The 15,900-nt window shown below is 43.2% G+C and overlaps 1 protein-coding gene across 5 annotated transcripts in view; it reads right to left on the bottom strand.

The window, feature by feature from the left end:
* TRUB1 (TruB pseudouridine synthase family member 1) overlaps positions 1 to 15,900 on the bottom strand; it is a 60,593-nt gene that overhangs the window by 16,928 nt on the left and 27,765 nt on the right. Inside the window, exon 8 of one of the 5 annotated variants that reach the window (XM_039709101.1) lies at positions 11,577 to 12,151. The exons of 3 other annotated variants lie outside the window; for them this stretch is intronic. In XM_039709101.1, coding sequence (XP_039565035.1) covers positions 12,006 to 12,151 — 146 coding nt within the window. In that variant the 3' untranslated portion in view covers positions 11,577 to 12,005. Of the gene's footprint in view, positions 1 to 11,576; positions 12,152 to 15,900 lie in introns of those variants that run through there. One more of the 5 variants, XM_039709102.1, reaches the window with a different exon arrangement.

Genomic DNA, 15,900 nt, shown 5'->3' with positions numbered 1-15,900 from the left:
AAGCTGGGGCAGAACATGAAGTAAACAGTGGATAGAATTGCTCTCCTGAGGAGAAGAAAGGTGTGAGTGACTCGCTGAGCCCAGATGCTCCTGAGCAGGAGGATCCTGCCCTGCACACCTTGTGCAAGCTCAGCTCCTTCCTGCTGGGCTGGAATGGCACAGCTCAGCTCTGACAAAGCACAGAGCTCCTGAGAACGCCTCTCCTGGTGAAAAAAAACAACAAAAACCAGTGTGGAAAGCAGAGGACTGCAAAACAAATGAAGCTGCCAGCATCACAGCTGGGCTCAGGGGTGCTAAGGAAGCAGCGTGGAAGGGAATCCTTGTCCTGTGGGAGGGGGAAAAAAAGCCCAGAGAGAGCATGGGATGGCCTAAAATACAATTTCAGCAGGGTCAGCTCCTACAGCTCAGTCTGTTTCCCCAACAAACACTGAGCAGGGCCTTTACTGCTGATCCTGCTGCCCTCATGGTGGAGGAGGCTCTGTCCGGGGCCAGATTTAACCCAGCACGACGAGGAGAACCCAGAAACACAGCAGGGACAGGTGAGACAGGAGCTGGAGAGGGCTGCTGGCATCAGAACCTCCACAGCAGGAGGCAGGAGGATTCATGGATTCATTCCCCTGGCTGCCAGCCCCTGCTGAGTGCTGCTCTCCTCAGGAAAAGCCAAGGCTGCTTCATGCCTGCCAGAAGAATGGACCTGCTCTGAGGACAGCAAGGGTTCTGAGAAAAGCCTCCCACCAGAAATCTGAGATTGAAGACATAGAGGAGCAGTGAGAAATGTCACACATCCCACGTGTGGGTGGCCTTGTTTCTGCAGTCAGATCAACCAGTAGAAACCCACTGATTTCAGTAAAATCATGCTTTTGCAAACACTGAGAATGAATAGAAACTTGTGCTGTAAAAATATAAAAATATATATATATAAATGCAAACTGACAATTTTTATTACTCAGGGGCAATAAAGTTCTATTTCAAACACAAGAAATGACAATTTATCAAAGTCTCAACCCCAGCTGGAGAATTCGTGACTTCTGGAATACAAACAGTGAAATCCTTAATGAGACAAGTACCACAGCTAGAGCTGCTGCTTCAGAAACACCCTGAGCAGCCACACTTACCCAATTAGTGATCTGCCAGGAAAGTGAGCACATTCCCCCATTCAGCTCTACAGAAGAAAAATAAATATTTAATGTATGTAAACTCAGTCACTGACTGATCATTAAACATTACCCTAAAGAAACAGGAATATCTTATATATTCTCACACATTTTTTTACAGCTTTTCTCCACATCTCTGTGAAGATTAAAGAACTTTTGTAGGATTTGAATTAAAAGCTCTAAGTTTTCATGAAATAGCCTTGTGTGGTTATTGTCGACACTAGAGTACTGCAAATAATTATACCTAAAACATAATTTATGAGTGAGAAAAAAAAGAAACAAACTGCCTGTGATGCTAAAAATCCCTACATGGGTTTTCTGGGGAGCTGGGAAAATATATTTTTTTTCTCTTTTTAAAGCGCAGCTTTGCTTTTCAGAGGAAAAGGAACATTTCCCCTGCAGTGCCTCTGCCCCACAGCTAAGGAAGGACGCGGTGGGTCAGGAGCCAGGCTGGGCAGGGCTGGGCAGCTCTGCCCACTCCCAGGCAGCAGAGCAGAGGCCAGCCCCGAGGGGCTCCGGGGCTGCCCCTTCCCCACGGGCTGGCAGCCTGAGAGCTGTGCCCGGCTGCTGCACATCTCATTAAGTGTTCCCACAGCTTCCCAGAACTGCTGAGCTGTGTGTCAGCTCTGCTCCGCAGGAAAGGCAGGCTGCATCATTAGTGGCTTTCTGCTACAGAAAGGAAAAAAAAGACTGTAACACCCCTTCAGCGCAGACATGACTCAAAATGCTGAAGTTTTCAGGACACCAGCTTTTCACATCAAGAATAAAAAATGTATTCCTGGTGAAACAATAAGGAACATGAAGAAATGGCATCAGGAGGTCAACATATACTCCTGAGGTGGCTCCAACCACCACCCACTTTCACTGTACCTCAGCACTCCCCTTCAGAGCCACCCTCCCACCAGCTCTGCAGGATTACACTGCCATGAACATCCTCTGCCTGCAGACCCTGTCACACCACAGCCTAAACAATTTTGTGCAGATGAAATCAAAACAGAGCTCGATCTTTTATTAATATTTTTGAATTAATATTACCTTCAATTATCACCAAGCGTCAAAAATAAATCTCTCCTATATCAGGGTGTCCCTGGCACCATCTACTCCCACCCAGCTCTGAGAGCCAGGGCAGCCACCCACACCCAGCAGCAGCAGCTACAACACCTTCCTTGCAGCCCCTGGAGGGTTTGCTACTTAAGGCTCTTTTTGTTTCATCCAGAGCGTGATGAGCTTTTGATTAATCATATGGTGATTAATTACTTGCACTCTTTCTGGTTTGGATTCAGCATAGCAATCAGCTCCTCCCAGCAGCATCCCTGAGCTCTGAAGGTGGGATTTGCCTGTCACTGGCTGCACAGGGACCACATCCCTCTGCACATTCCTCATGTGCCTGGGTTCTGCTCCTGGAGCACTTGCATGGAAGAGGCAAAAGTCATCCCATTAAAGCATCAGCACTCTGCAGTCAGCACCACTCAACAAGAGATATTTTTAACAACTTTTAAAATATAACTGTAACTTTTCACCAGTGTGGTTGAATCAAGAGGCTGATCCAACAACATTTGTTATAAATAATAAACATATGTGGCCAGGCAATGTATTTTGAAAGCAAACTTTTCTTAAGTACACAAATATCTATTTTAGATTAAAATATTTCTTGTCATTGAGCAGAGGCCTGTATGGGTGAAGAGAAAAGTAAAATTGTGTCCAACTTAGTCATGCAGTATGTGGGACACACTGCTAGTACCTGAGGCTCAGCTGTAGAAGAGTTCCCATGAGGCCCAGAGGTGCAGAGGGTAAGAGGCCCATCCTTCCAAGGAGCAGGGAACTGGCAGCTCCAGGAAGGACAGATGTTTGTCCCTACATGAGCCCAGCTGAGTCAAGTCAGACCCACGACCATCAAACCCAATCCATGACCTTTGGCCATCCTCCAATAAGCAATCAAAAGAGAGAACCAGCACAGGGAAAACAGGGAATGATTAAAGTACTGTCCCAGTCTCCATCAGCTTGTGGCTCAGACCAGCTCAGCCAGAGAAGGTTTAACAATGTTCAGGTGAAGAACCTGCAATTGTTACTTTGCCTTTTATGGGTTTCTGACAGTTGCTTAAATCCCAAATGTTCTTTCTAATTAGCATGTATTTAAATATGCATGAATCCATCTACACTTGCTTTGTTTGGGGGCCTTGGGGGTGGCAGAGTGGAGGGTGTCTTCCTCCATTTTTGTGAATTATCTGGTGTCTTCCTCCGTTTTTGTGAATTATCTTTAGAAGCAATTCTGGTTTTTATTGTTGAAAACAAAACCCAAAATGGAGGTTAACTGCAAACCTGTGATATCTATTGTCTGATTGACATTTTAAGAAAACCACTGCTTTTTACTTCATTCATGCTATTTTCCTGGCTTAGGACTGCATAGCTGAAGACCCTGCACCAGCACAAAGCTTTAAATTTTTATTTTATTTGTAGGTAAAGCATCGTTGAGTGTTACACAGTGACACTTTCCCAGTGTATCTCTGCCTGCTCACTCGGTGCCATTTCCCCAAGATCTGATACAGTATTTGAGCAGAGACATTGCCAGAGTAATTTTAGAAGTTTCCCTGGTAACCACTGCTGACATCTCTAACTCAAAATTTAAGAGTACAGCTCTCTCTAGCACCCTTACATGGCAAAGTGCCTCGCATCAGTTCAGCTCAGGAACCTTGCAAACGACAATTCAATTTCCTCTGCTGCTCACAGAGTTAAGGTACATGCCCACAGACATTCCTTTCACTTAAAGAAAGCTGCCCCCACCTTCCCCAGGCTGCGGAGAGGGAAAAGGCACAGATGAAACCCTCAGAAAGTGATTCCAAGAGGGGAAAGTGAGACTGGAAAGAGGTAGAAGCTGGAGAGAGCTGGTAAGAGACACAAGGGACGGGAGGAGTGTAGAAGGAGCAGCATTTATAGGGCAACAGAAACACCTGAAATGTATTGAGCTGTATATATTTTCCCCCTCACACATCCTATTACTTTAGTTTTAAATCCTCAGGGAAGGGAGTGCTGTGATTCAGCACACGGTGTTAAAAGGAGATTTCTGGGGCACCACTCACCACTCTGGGCCCCATCTTTCCTCCCATCCTTCACCTCCCAAGTTTCAGTTTCTTTGACATAGAATCTCTCCCTCTATTTGTGCATTGCTTTTCACAAATGAAGTCCAGTTTCTTATTTTGGAGCTGACAATGAAGAGAAAGAAAAAAACAGTAAATAATACAGCTAAGGGCAGGATAATTCAAGAAAATGCTGGAGAATCCCTGTTGATTAACCTGCACTGTACAGGAAACCTAGGGAGTGTGGTGCTCATTAAGGTGTAAAGAAAAATAGACAATACTAAGGGATAGAGGAAAGGAGAAATCCAGCTGTTTGGGCCCTTACTACAGCAAAAACAAAGCAAAACAAAAGAAATCTCAGAAACAGAGTCGAACCACAATGCCAATCAAGGACAGAGGGAAAAAAAAGGAACAAAAGAAACATAAAGAATGTGTGTAGAAACAGTAGAGTGGGGTGAAGTAGACACCAGAGAGCTCTAACCTATTATAAAAAGAAAATGCTGAGGTAGGGAACTAACACTGCCACCACAAAGGTCACCAGGAAACTGCTGGGAGAGGGGAAGGAGGAGTGAGGGGGCATCCCTGAGACAGAATTCACCCTGAAAGGGTCAAAAATAGCTACTGCCAAAGCAGGTTAGCTATAATTAGTGCATGGGAACAGACAGTAAAAGGATTGTGATGCTAATGTCTGGGATTTTCGAAAGTATTCAGAAAGCTTTTTGTTCTCCACCACTTGAAGCCCCTCATTGTCTTTGCACCCCAGGTTACTGATGGTTTCAAGCACAATTCGAATGCAGAAGGAACACAGAACTGACAATCTCTTGCTGCTGTGGCTGGGCTCACCAGCCCTTCAGAGAGAGAAGCAGGCAATGTCTTCACGGATGAACATTTCCCCTCTAAATCTCTGAGCCATGTACCACAGCCCCAAGCTTTCAGCATTCCCTCAGAATCCTGTAACATGTTCTTTCTTAGATGACTAGATGTGAAAATGTGCTTTCCACTCTTATTATTACATTACCGTGCCTTCTTTCCCTCCACTCCTTTATTTTCTAACTGCTTTAACATGTTTGAGAACAAGCAGTGCATGAGAGTGCAACTTGCACTTTAACAGACTTCCATAAATTTAGACTTGAATTACACTGCTGGTGCCATGCTGTGCAGCTGCTGGGGGGAAACCAGGCCAGTAGAGAGTAGTTACTGACAGAAGAGATTTTCCTGTAATGGTAATGTTAGCGACAATTCAAGGGGTCAGCATCTCCACTGTCCAAATATCTGTGAAGAGGCGCAAACCCCCTCAGTCTAGCTGCATTCCAATATTGCATAAAATGAAAACCAGGCAATTTATCTTCCAGAAAATCTAGACTCATCACCTGAACTTCATGGGATTCAACTCCCTTGGACGCAACACCACAAACATGCCCACGAGCATATGAAAAATCAGTTTTACTTTCTGCAGTTCCTACACTATTGGAAGTCTCCCTCCTTCCTCCTGCACTGGCCTAAAAACAAACTAAACCTTCCAACAGCATCTGACAGGGCTAAGGGAGCCACAGGTTAGGACGTGAACTGAAGGAGATCTAAGCTAGCCTGACCTTTTAATTCTGCTTGCAGGTGGCAGAGTCTAAATCTGCAGAGTCTAAATCTGCAGAGTCTAAATCTTCCTAACAGAAGACACAATCCTGCAACCTTGGCAGTGAATCTAAAAGAAATTTTGGCTTTTCCCCCGGGATAATGGACAAACTTGTTCCAGGCTTTAAATCTGTCTGTGGCAGGGAGAAGGCAGGAGAAGATCCTCAGAGCAGATCCCATTAGGAATCAATCATGAGGATGATAAGGACCAAAGAACAAATTTCCAGCCATGAAGTTTCTGGTCCATATTCTGATGAGTGGAATCTGTAGCTACAGATGGAACAGCTCTGAGGTTTACCCTTCATCACCAGCACATTTCCATAATTTCTTAACATTTTCTCACAGAGCCTGATGCTCCAGGGCATCACAGCTCCTATAGCTCAACATTTCCCAAAGTGCAGGTGACTGCAAGGCTGTGGATGAGCTGCTCTGTCAGGGTAGTGAGAGCAGCACAAGCAAGGGCTGAGTGATAGTTCGTCCCTGTTTCCTCTTCAGAGCTGGGAATTGCTCAGTGTGTTCCCACCCTGGGAAGCTGCCAGCCCAGAAATCTCCCTACAGCCTCTGCCAAGGTAGCCCAGGCTGCAGTGGTGCCACAGCAGAGCTGTTTCATGCAGGTACAAGACAGATTTTTTAAATAACACAGTCCTTCACTACCCTTCCTCTCTGCTCAGCAGAATTTACTACCTGCTAATCACGAGCTGATTATGAGGTTTTCCTTAGTCTGCTGGAAAAGCCAGCAGTGTAAGTGGGCCATTTTTCAGTGCTCATTAGGCACAGGGAGCCCAGCATCCCACCAGGACACAAACACAGGTGGGACTGCAGGCGCTGCCAGCTGCTCACAGCTCTGCCTGGATTCTGCAGCTGCAGAGCTCAGGCACCTCAGCCCAGCTGCTCCAGGTGTCCCCAGCCCCTGCCTGACCTGCAGCTCACCTTCCCAAGGAGAAAGGAGGCTGTGCAGGCACCTGGGGATGGAGCAGAGGGAGGGGAGGCACAGCTCCATGGCACCCATGCTCCTTGCACAGGAAACGTGACACAAAGCTCAGGCACAGCTTTGCTGGCCCACGAGCTGCTCCTCCTCATGGATCCACCAGCAGATACCACACCCAGCCCACGAGCATAAACCCATTTATGTTATGGTGTTCCTAAAGCCCAGAATGAAAGAGTGGCTTTTTTTTTGCTCACATTGAGAAGGTATTTTTGCCATAAACCACTTCAGAACAAAGCAGCAGGTAAAGGAAGGGCAAAGACAGAGCAGTCAGGAGAGGTCAAGGTCAGTGAGATGGTACACAGGACCCTGCATTGCTCACCAACCCTCTCCTAACTCGTTATTTTCACAGAGAAAATCTGTCAGTGCCTTACCACTTGACTAAGGTGGAACCCTTAATTAACATTTGCAAATTATTTTCATATCCCCAGGTAAGAGGTGCAATACAAATATGTGGCATTATAAAAGAACAGCCCTTATGCCTGAACTCCTTTAGTAGTGCTGAGTAAAAGGAATTACTTAGAGAATAAAGAAAATAGTAAAACCCAGACTTTGAAATGCCATCTGCGTTTTTGACCTCAGAAATATAAAAGCATATTTAGCTGGGACATTTAAAGAATGCCAGAACCTTCCATGTTAGCTTTATCTCTCCCCAAAACAGGACAGAGGTCATTGTTCACTGCATCAGAAGATGACTCGTTGAAGTGCAAAGCCCCTCTCAGAAAGCTCTGTGCTTTGAACATAACATCCTCGATTACATTTGAAAGTTGCCAGTTAGACAGGACTGCAGATAACAGGCTGAGGCAAAGCCAAAGGACAGGTTGATTTAAAGGGACTCCCAACAGCAACCTGCAGAGATCAGCCCACTGCTCACAGGAGATTCCAGGGGGCACTGGGCTTTCTTTTTGAGCCAGCTTTGAGCTAGCAGCTAATGGCAGAGCTTTCCTGCATTCCTCCTTTACAACTAGGTACAAGCAAATGGGAGACAATGACAAATGGCATTCAACTGTAGCATCTTCTTTTTGTGTTGTTATTATTAAAAAATGGCTTTTGTGAATGCCTTTGGGGTTCCACATTCTCCAGGGCAGATTTCTGCTCTACATCACACAAGTATAAATCTGGAATAATGTCACTGAAGTCAGAGGAAATATTTGGGCATTACACAGACATATTTGAGCTGAACTGGTTAAGACTGATCTAATTAGAAGGAGGGACAAGCAGATATTCTGCCATTAGTTAAGGGGCGAGGGGAGCACAGCAGGTTGCACATGTTGTTTTGATTAAATTTGACTTTATTACATCCAAGCTGGAGGCCTTAAGGTACATAAAGCTACTCCCCAAAATATTTTTTTAAAAATAGTTTCATACATTTTTTGTATTTCCTGCCCTAGGGTACCAGTTTATATTTCCAGTAACCATATGCACATGAATCCTAAATGATATGGCAAGCAGAATTTCAGTTTGGTAGAACAAGCCATGATCCAGGTAACTGCTAATCTCAGACTGACTAAGAGATGTGTTGATCTTAATTGCTGTTAAGAGTTCACACCCATAAACATGGATGTTTATTTCCCCTCCTCATGATTTGTCTGGCTCCCTACTTCAACTGGGAAGCATATGGAGAGGTAAAACATCATCTGCTGTGATACACACACTGTCTGGGAAGCAACTCTAATGTTTCACATTAATGCTGCCTCATTCACAAGCCAGATCCCACTCTAAGTGAGCTAAAATCCTCAATAATTGCCTTAAAGCCCTGCTTGTCACCCTTGTGACCATGAGTCAACAGTCCTGAGTCTACCATTTGCTTATGAAATTAAAGCGTATTAATACCCACATTTCCTGGACTTATCCTCTGTGAAGCATAACTGGGCAGATTAAGAACTTCCAGATGTGCAAGACAAGCAGGTAAATATTAAGTAATACTCAAAAATGCCTTTACATGACACAACCTTATGACGCTGACAGTTCTGCAATTAGCAGTAACAGTTCTGACCTGGAGAACTTCTGTGAATTTGCAGCTTTTTTTCATTCTACCGTCAGCCTGCAACAGGATGCACAGACTAATGTAAGTTTGAGTAAACCAAATCCAAATAAATTCTAATAAAATAGAGTTGTAAAGCAAAGAAACCCCAAAAAATTCCCTCCTCCTCACATTTTTCCCTGCATACCTGATGCCCACTCCATCTTGTGCTCCTTCATAGGTTGCATTTTTCCTACAGAGTTAATTCTGATCACTTGGACTCAGCCAGCTGTGTGGAAACTTTCAAGCTTTGATGCACCAGGCTGTAACTTTGACAGAGCAGCCAACAAACTGACCAAGTTGGCATGACAGAAACACAAGCTCAAATTAAATCCCGTTGACTTAGCAGGAGCCTGTGAGGAGCAACCCCTGAGCTGGCAGTCAGGCCCCAGCAGCTCACTGAACCCACTGACCAGAATATTCAACAGCTTGTCTAAGAATCCTCCTCTCTAAACAGACAGTAATCCTTGCTTTGGAAACGTTCCCTGCTAACCCTGAGATTACTGACAGGTTTATTTGCCAAAGAAAATATTTCAAAATACAAATATTTTTTCCTCTTTTGAATCATTCTTAATACTCACTCTCTTTTTAAAGATTTTCATACTCATTGAAATAACAACACCAGCTGTGCTTGGTTGAAGTTCCTCAGCTTACACTGGAGTCTATACACAGCAGATTTTAGAGGCAAGAATCAGATCTCTCTCTACAGTATACACTGGGATGCACACAGCAGTGGGGTTAAATTATAATTATTGCAGAATTAAAGTAATCCCCCATAATGAGAGAACTTCCCAGGAAATGAAATAAGCTGACACAACAGAAAGTTTCTTATTCCTTTATGCAAATGAATTCAGGTAACAGTAGCCTAAAATTTCTTCCATTGTGGGCACACATCTGGTATTTCATCAGTTTTGAGAAATAAAGTGTTTTCTTCCCTTGGCTGCAGCTCCTCACTGGTCTCTCTGGCTCAAATAAATCTCCACAATGGAAGATGAAGCCTGTGCCTTGGGTTATATATAACAGACGAGTCGCTGGGTTGACCTTACCTCCAAACAAACACCCAAAGACATTTTTCTCACTGAAGGATAAAATACACTAATGTGGAGGCTGAAGATTTCTTTTTCTTCCCAGCTGAATAAAATTCCCTTAAAATGCCTGAACCTTCATGAGCAATGACCCTACAGAATGGAGCCACAGGACCCCTCACTCCTCCAGAGCTGCTCCTTGGGAAGTGCCCTGGAATTCACTGGGAACTAAGTTTGAAATTCAGCTTTGCTGATGACCTATTGCCTTTTACTGAAGGATTTTACATATACAGAAAAGACTGCCAGAAAATGAACAAATGCTGCATCAACTGAGCTTCCCAAAACCTGCAACAGTGTGACTAGATATCAATAATCCCACTTTTCTGAGAGTGCTGTTACATTGCTGAGAAAGAACAAAGCCAAGTGCTGTAAAAACACCTTGGAAAGCCGAATCCCATTTTTTTGCAGCCTTGTACCACACCAGTGTTTTCAGACACCAGCTATTTTTCTTGATTTAGCAAGGTCTCTCAGGTGTTTCTGCCACTCAACAATTACTTGCTCCTGGCCAATTTTTTTTCTCCCTTCCAGACCACAGTCAGCAGCATCCCTAGACTGTAACTTTGCTTTATAGCCTCGGGCCAGTTATGAAACTAGCTCATTGTTGCAGTGAGAGACAAATGATTCCGAGGTACCAAGGAGCAGAAGGGCTTGGGAAAGCTGTCCAACTCTGAAAAAAACACCCAAGCAAGCACATGTTCCAGAAAGGTGCATTTTTCAAACACAGGGAGAGATCCATGGGATGCCTTCTCCTACTGCCAGGTTTACCTGACACAACAGGCACAAAGCAAAAAGTCTGTACCTGAAACAGAGGAGATGCTGCCAGACATTCCCTTTTTTTTTTCCTAAACTAAACGGTGAAAATTTGAAAAAATGGAGTGTCAAGAGATGAATCACATCTGGTGTGCATAGAATCACAGAAAACTGCAGGAATTTCGAGAGCTGACCAAAGAGCTTGAAAACTGGCCTTGGAATGTGGGAGTCAAACAGAACCAGTGAGCTCCTTTAGCAAAGGAGAAGTGAGAGTTCACCCAATTACTCTGATAATCCCACAGAGAAATAGTAGGAACTTTACTCTTGTGATCCTGTACTCCTGATGCTCTTCTACAAGATGCACTTCCTTGGAAAATCTCTCTGGTATGGTGTGTTCAGGCTCAAAATGTTGATTCACGGGATAGGCAATCCTGCTGAGTTTTCTCTCTTTGCCCCATGAAGTATGCTCTGCTTCCACAAAATTTCATCTCCTGAAATCCTAATCACTGCTTGCTCTGTGGCAAGATGGCTTCGTTCTGGGTCACTTCCATAAAATTCTGAAGGACCAGTTTGGATTTGTTAAGGCAGGGGAGCAAAGTGGGGATGTGCACTCCCTATTTCCACTGATGGAAAGGGATGGCTGAACGGCAGCATGGACTGTATGACTGTGCTCTTTCCAGTAATTAACATCTCTGGCACAGCAAAGAAAAACAGGCAAAACTGGTGCAGGGATATGGCACACAATTCAATAAAAATGTTCCTAACTCTACAAACAGATCACCAACACACTCAAATAAGTTTCTCCACTCAGCACAGCCTTTAATAGCACTCCCTAGAGAAATTAATTTCCTAGATAAACACATTTTTTAAAAAATAACACTAATTCTATTCTGACAATTTTTGTGTTTAAGTAGAAAATAGAACTGCTACATATTCATTAGACATGGAACAACTATAAGTGTTGTGCCACACCATTAATATTTATTTTAGTCTCTTTTTTCTCCTGTAGAAGCAATACAATTTTTCAAACCATCAGTTCACATTACTAAAATGGGGAAAAAAAACCCCAAAACATGATAGGTGAAAATGAAACACACAAGGCCTTAATTCAGTGAGTAATAACTTACATAATTTAATAAAACAGGATAGAAGACTCTCACTGAGGTAAAAAGAAATAATCACATGCTTTAAGTCATCTCTGCACCCACAGACCTCGCTGCCATTTCCCATTGATTCTTACTTGGAGGGAGGATTACTGGAAAATTGTTGTCCCCTGTTGTTCTCCCAGTCTTTTGCTGGAGGTTATCAGGACAAACAGAATGAGACAGAGGGTCTTCTCCCAACATTCTGGTTTATTTGCACCATGAACACGTCACACACCAGCCTAGGGCTGGGACAGGTGAGGTGAGCACACGCTCCCTTCTGCCGAGGCCACGCCGTCCTTGGGAATCCTAAGTAGTAAATGAAGAGGTTAAAAAAAGCCAGGAATGTCTCTGTGTGTGCAGCTGGGTGAAATTAATCACCTGGACAAGAAATCAAGAGTCTGCCAGTGCCCTTTGTGAAATTAAGAGTAAGAAACTGTACACAAAGCAACTCAGCCCAGTAGCAGCGAGGTTTAATGCAGCCTGGATGTTATTTTACCAAAAGAGCAATCTGCATAGCAAAGATTACTGAGAATTTGTCCTGTTTTCTAAATGCATTTGGTGTTTGTACAAAATGTTCCATTTCCACTGGGAATGCCTACTAGGTACCTGCAGAACTTGAAACAGTTTTGTGATCCCCAGGACAGCCAGCTGCGGGAAATGATTTACTGTGAACACAGCACTCACAAGAGGAAGTTATGCCAAGGATTTACTGTAATTTCATATAAGCAAAAGAAAACACTGCCTTTTGAAGGGCATCACAGAAAACTATCTTTTCAACTGCTGAAATGAAAATAAATGCCTTTTTTCACATCAGCACACTGTAACAATCTCTCAAGCATTTCCACATAAAAGCTTCTTAAGCTTTGAAATGGCATATTTAAGCTAATTGTTCTATGCTAAAAGAAACAGAAAAGGCAGTAAAAAATGTGTTCCTTCTCTTTACTTTTTCTCCATTATAACACTTGATGTCTTTTCTTACATAATCACCAAAACTGAGTTCATCTACTTTAAAAGTATAAGAACTGAAATATGCATTTACCTTTTGCTGTTTCTTTTCTACCCCCCTCCCTTTAAGCTGTAAAATCATGTTCTGAAGCCACTAAAAGTAGCGTGACATCTGTGAAATGATGCATTTTGTTTCTAATGCATGCACTCAGCTGCAGATTTGACTTTGAAGTACTTAAATCTGAAATATCTAAAATAATCCCATGTGCCAAGGAAATGGCACTAAAGCATTCAGAACCACATCTCTCTTACAAAAGGGTCATGGTGAGAAAAGGACCAGACACACCTCATCCTTTTCAGCTCTGCTTTGTTACCAGCTTTCCTGTTCCCCACAAACCACACAGCCTCCTTGCTCCACACAGCCCCAAAGCTCCCATGTCTCCAGAAAGGAATTCAAAAGACAGGATAAGAAAAGTTTCAGGATGAACTGTCTCAGACAGGAGATAAGGTAATGGGATTCAGAGTGGAAAGGCCAGACACAGAGCTGTAACCTAAAATGAATATGTCTGGCAAGAGGAAATCTATTTTGTGTTTATATTTCAATTTCCATTGCCTCATTTTTTGTCCTCCCTATTCTGTTCCTGTTAACTTCTGAGCAAGCAACACAATCCCCTTCAGAGCCCAGAGTTTGAGCAGAAGATTGCTCCAGCATCCACATGGAACAATGTGACATGGAGAAGTTGGAGAGAGGCTGCAGCTTTGATTTAACCCACTTCTCGGAGCTAGAGGTGACGAGGGACAAGGATTTAAGTCCCAAACTTTCACACCCATAACACCCCATGTGTTTCCTCAGGCAGCCATGCTAAGACCTTCTCTGAACCATGGCATTGTTTCCAATAGCTCCCCAAAACAAGAATTGCAAAATATGAGTTTTTTTCTTGCAATATAGTCCTTTTCTTCTTGAGGACTGCGATCACCCACTGCCAATTACCACCTTCTTGCTTTGCCTGTTTGCACCTATATGATCTTAGCAGCTGATGGCAGAGACAGAGACATGGTACCTCCTCACCCAGAGCAGACATAAGCATTCACATGATAAACTTGCTTGCCTTACACGCCTTTAACTATTGGTGATTTACTTAATCAGGTCTCACAAAGAAGAGAATTAAACCCATGGCTATTAGAAACAATGACTGCTTTTTAATAGAGACAATAATTTTGCCCAGGCTGGTTGAATCCATTCACTGTCTCTGATTTCCCTCTGGCTGTATATTGCAGTCACACTCTCACTTTGCTTCTGCAAGGTCTTTTTATCAAATTAAAACCACTGCAACCTCACTCCTTAACTCTGCCAAGCAAACAGCATGACCCTATTCATTAGAGTTTGGGAGCTATTCATACACAGAGTAGCAAATTTATACAAAGAGTAGCAAATTCACCATCTATAAAAAAAATAAGGCATCCCAAAATTGGGGGAGTTACTCAAAGTTTTACTCTGCTGGCAATAGAAATATATTATGAAGTGAAAACTACCATTTAAATAAGGAAGACAGGCAGCCAGCTAGGCAGAGACATTAAAGGGAGACAAATTCTGAAGCCCTTGTCAAACTCACCAAAGCAGCAGCAGCAGCACTGGAGCACTCAGGGCCAGGCTATGGTATCACACTTCCACGGACTGAAGAGAGCAAGTCCACATTAGGACAGACAATATTCAGCTCAAAAAGCAGGACACACTTTGGCATCAGGGCTTTCCCCATGAACAACACTCATTTAAATGAGACAAATCTTTCAATCTGTGTCACGGGTATATTTTAAATGGTAAATCACAGACACATTTTCCGGCCAGAGTACCATAAAATTCCTATTAACTACCATTTGCTTCAGCTGTGATCTCAGTACTAACTCTTCAATAATCTCAGAATATTCTATACACATTTTTCCTCTTGAATGTTGAGATATCATGACTGTCAGTAACCAAATCCAGGGTCATGGGATATTTTCTTTGAACAAGAATACATTTTGCTGTGGATATAGCTCAATTCTGAACTCTGGTAGCTCTGGGATGAGTTAGTAAGAATAAGGAAGTTGAAACATTTCCCTAGGTTCCCATGGGAACACAACACCTCCAAATCTGGACAGTTTCAAGATACTGGGTTAAACACTTATTAAAACATAACTAAAAAGGCTATTCCTGAACATTTCAGCAGCTTCCCAGTTACTATTCACTGGGTTCACTCAGGGCACAGAGAACCATTAAAGCATGGGGGAACTTGGGATAAAGCATACAAGTGAGGCCCAGGACACAGGGAAAACACTGGGAAGGAGCCTGAGGAGCTGGAATGTTTGAACATTGAGATAGAGTGTTTAGGAATGGAATGGGAGTGACACTCATCAGTGCTTATTGCATAATGTGTATTTATTAGTGCTTTACTGCACTCTTCACACTGTGTTTTCCAACACTTCCTGCTGCCTGCCATGGGTTTGTCCAGCCACTCACAACTCCAGCCAACCACACCTGCTAAGGGAAATACCTTCTGTAGTTCAATAGGAGTTATGTGGGGAGAAGTTTGTCATTAATTTGTGCTAAAGAAATTCTGCCTTGAAGAAGAGGAAAGGATTCCAGGAAGAAAGGCAAAAGGTGGTGCATTGGTGGACTTGGCACTGCTGGGGAAATGGTCAGGCCTGATGGTCTTTTCCAAGCTGAATGACTCTGTACAGATTCCTGAACATGAACAACTGCATTCCATCTCTCCCTATGTTTTCGATATGCATCAGGACCTGCAGCCCAAACCAGAACTTGTTGATGTCCACAAGATGCTTTTTTAAATTACCATTTCATTCCTCTCCAGTGACTAGACTATGGAGCAGATCCTGTCTTCTCAGGATCACAGATCTGTTAGCAACAATTACAACAGACCAATTGCAATCTAACCAAAAAGCTGATGGAAATAGAATTCTTTTGAAACTAAAAATATCATGGGCTCTTAAATGGAATAGCAAGAAAGGCTTGGTGAGCATTAAACAAACAGATGAGATTAAGAATGTGTTAGACACTTACAACACTGTATCCAAATGTACCCTATTAATAGAAAGATTTCTCAATTGCACTG

Source organism: Passer montanus, unplaced genomic scaffold (genome assembly GCF_014805655.1).
Source record: "Passer montanus isolate IOZ18808 unplaced genomic scaffold, ASM1480565v1 scaffold21, whole genome shotgun sequence".
In the NCBI taxonomy this organism is placed as follows: domain Eukaryota; kingdom Metazoa; phylum Chordata; class Aves; order Passeriformes; family Passeridae; genus Passer; species Passer montanus.
Note: the sequence above shows the minus strand (reverse complement) of the source record. Positions and strands in the feature narration are given on the sequence as shown.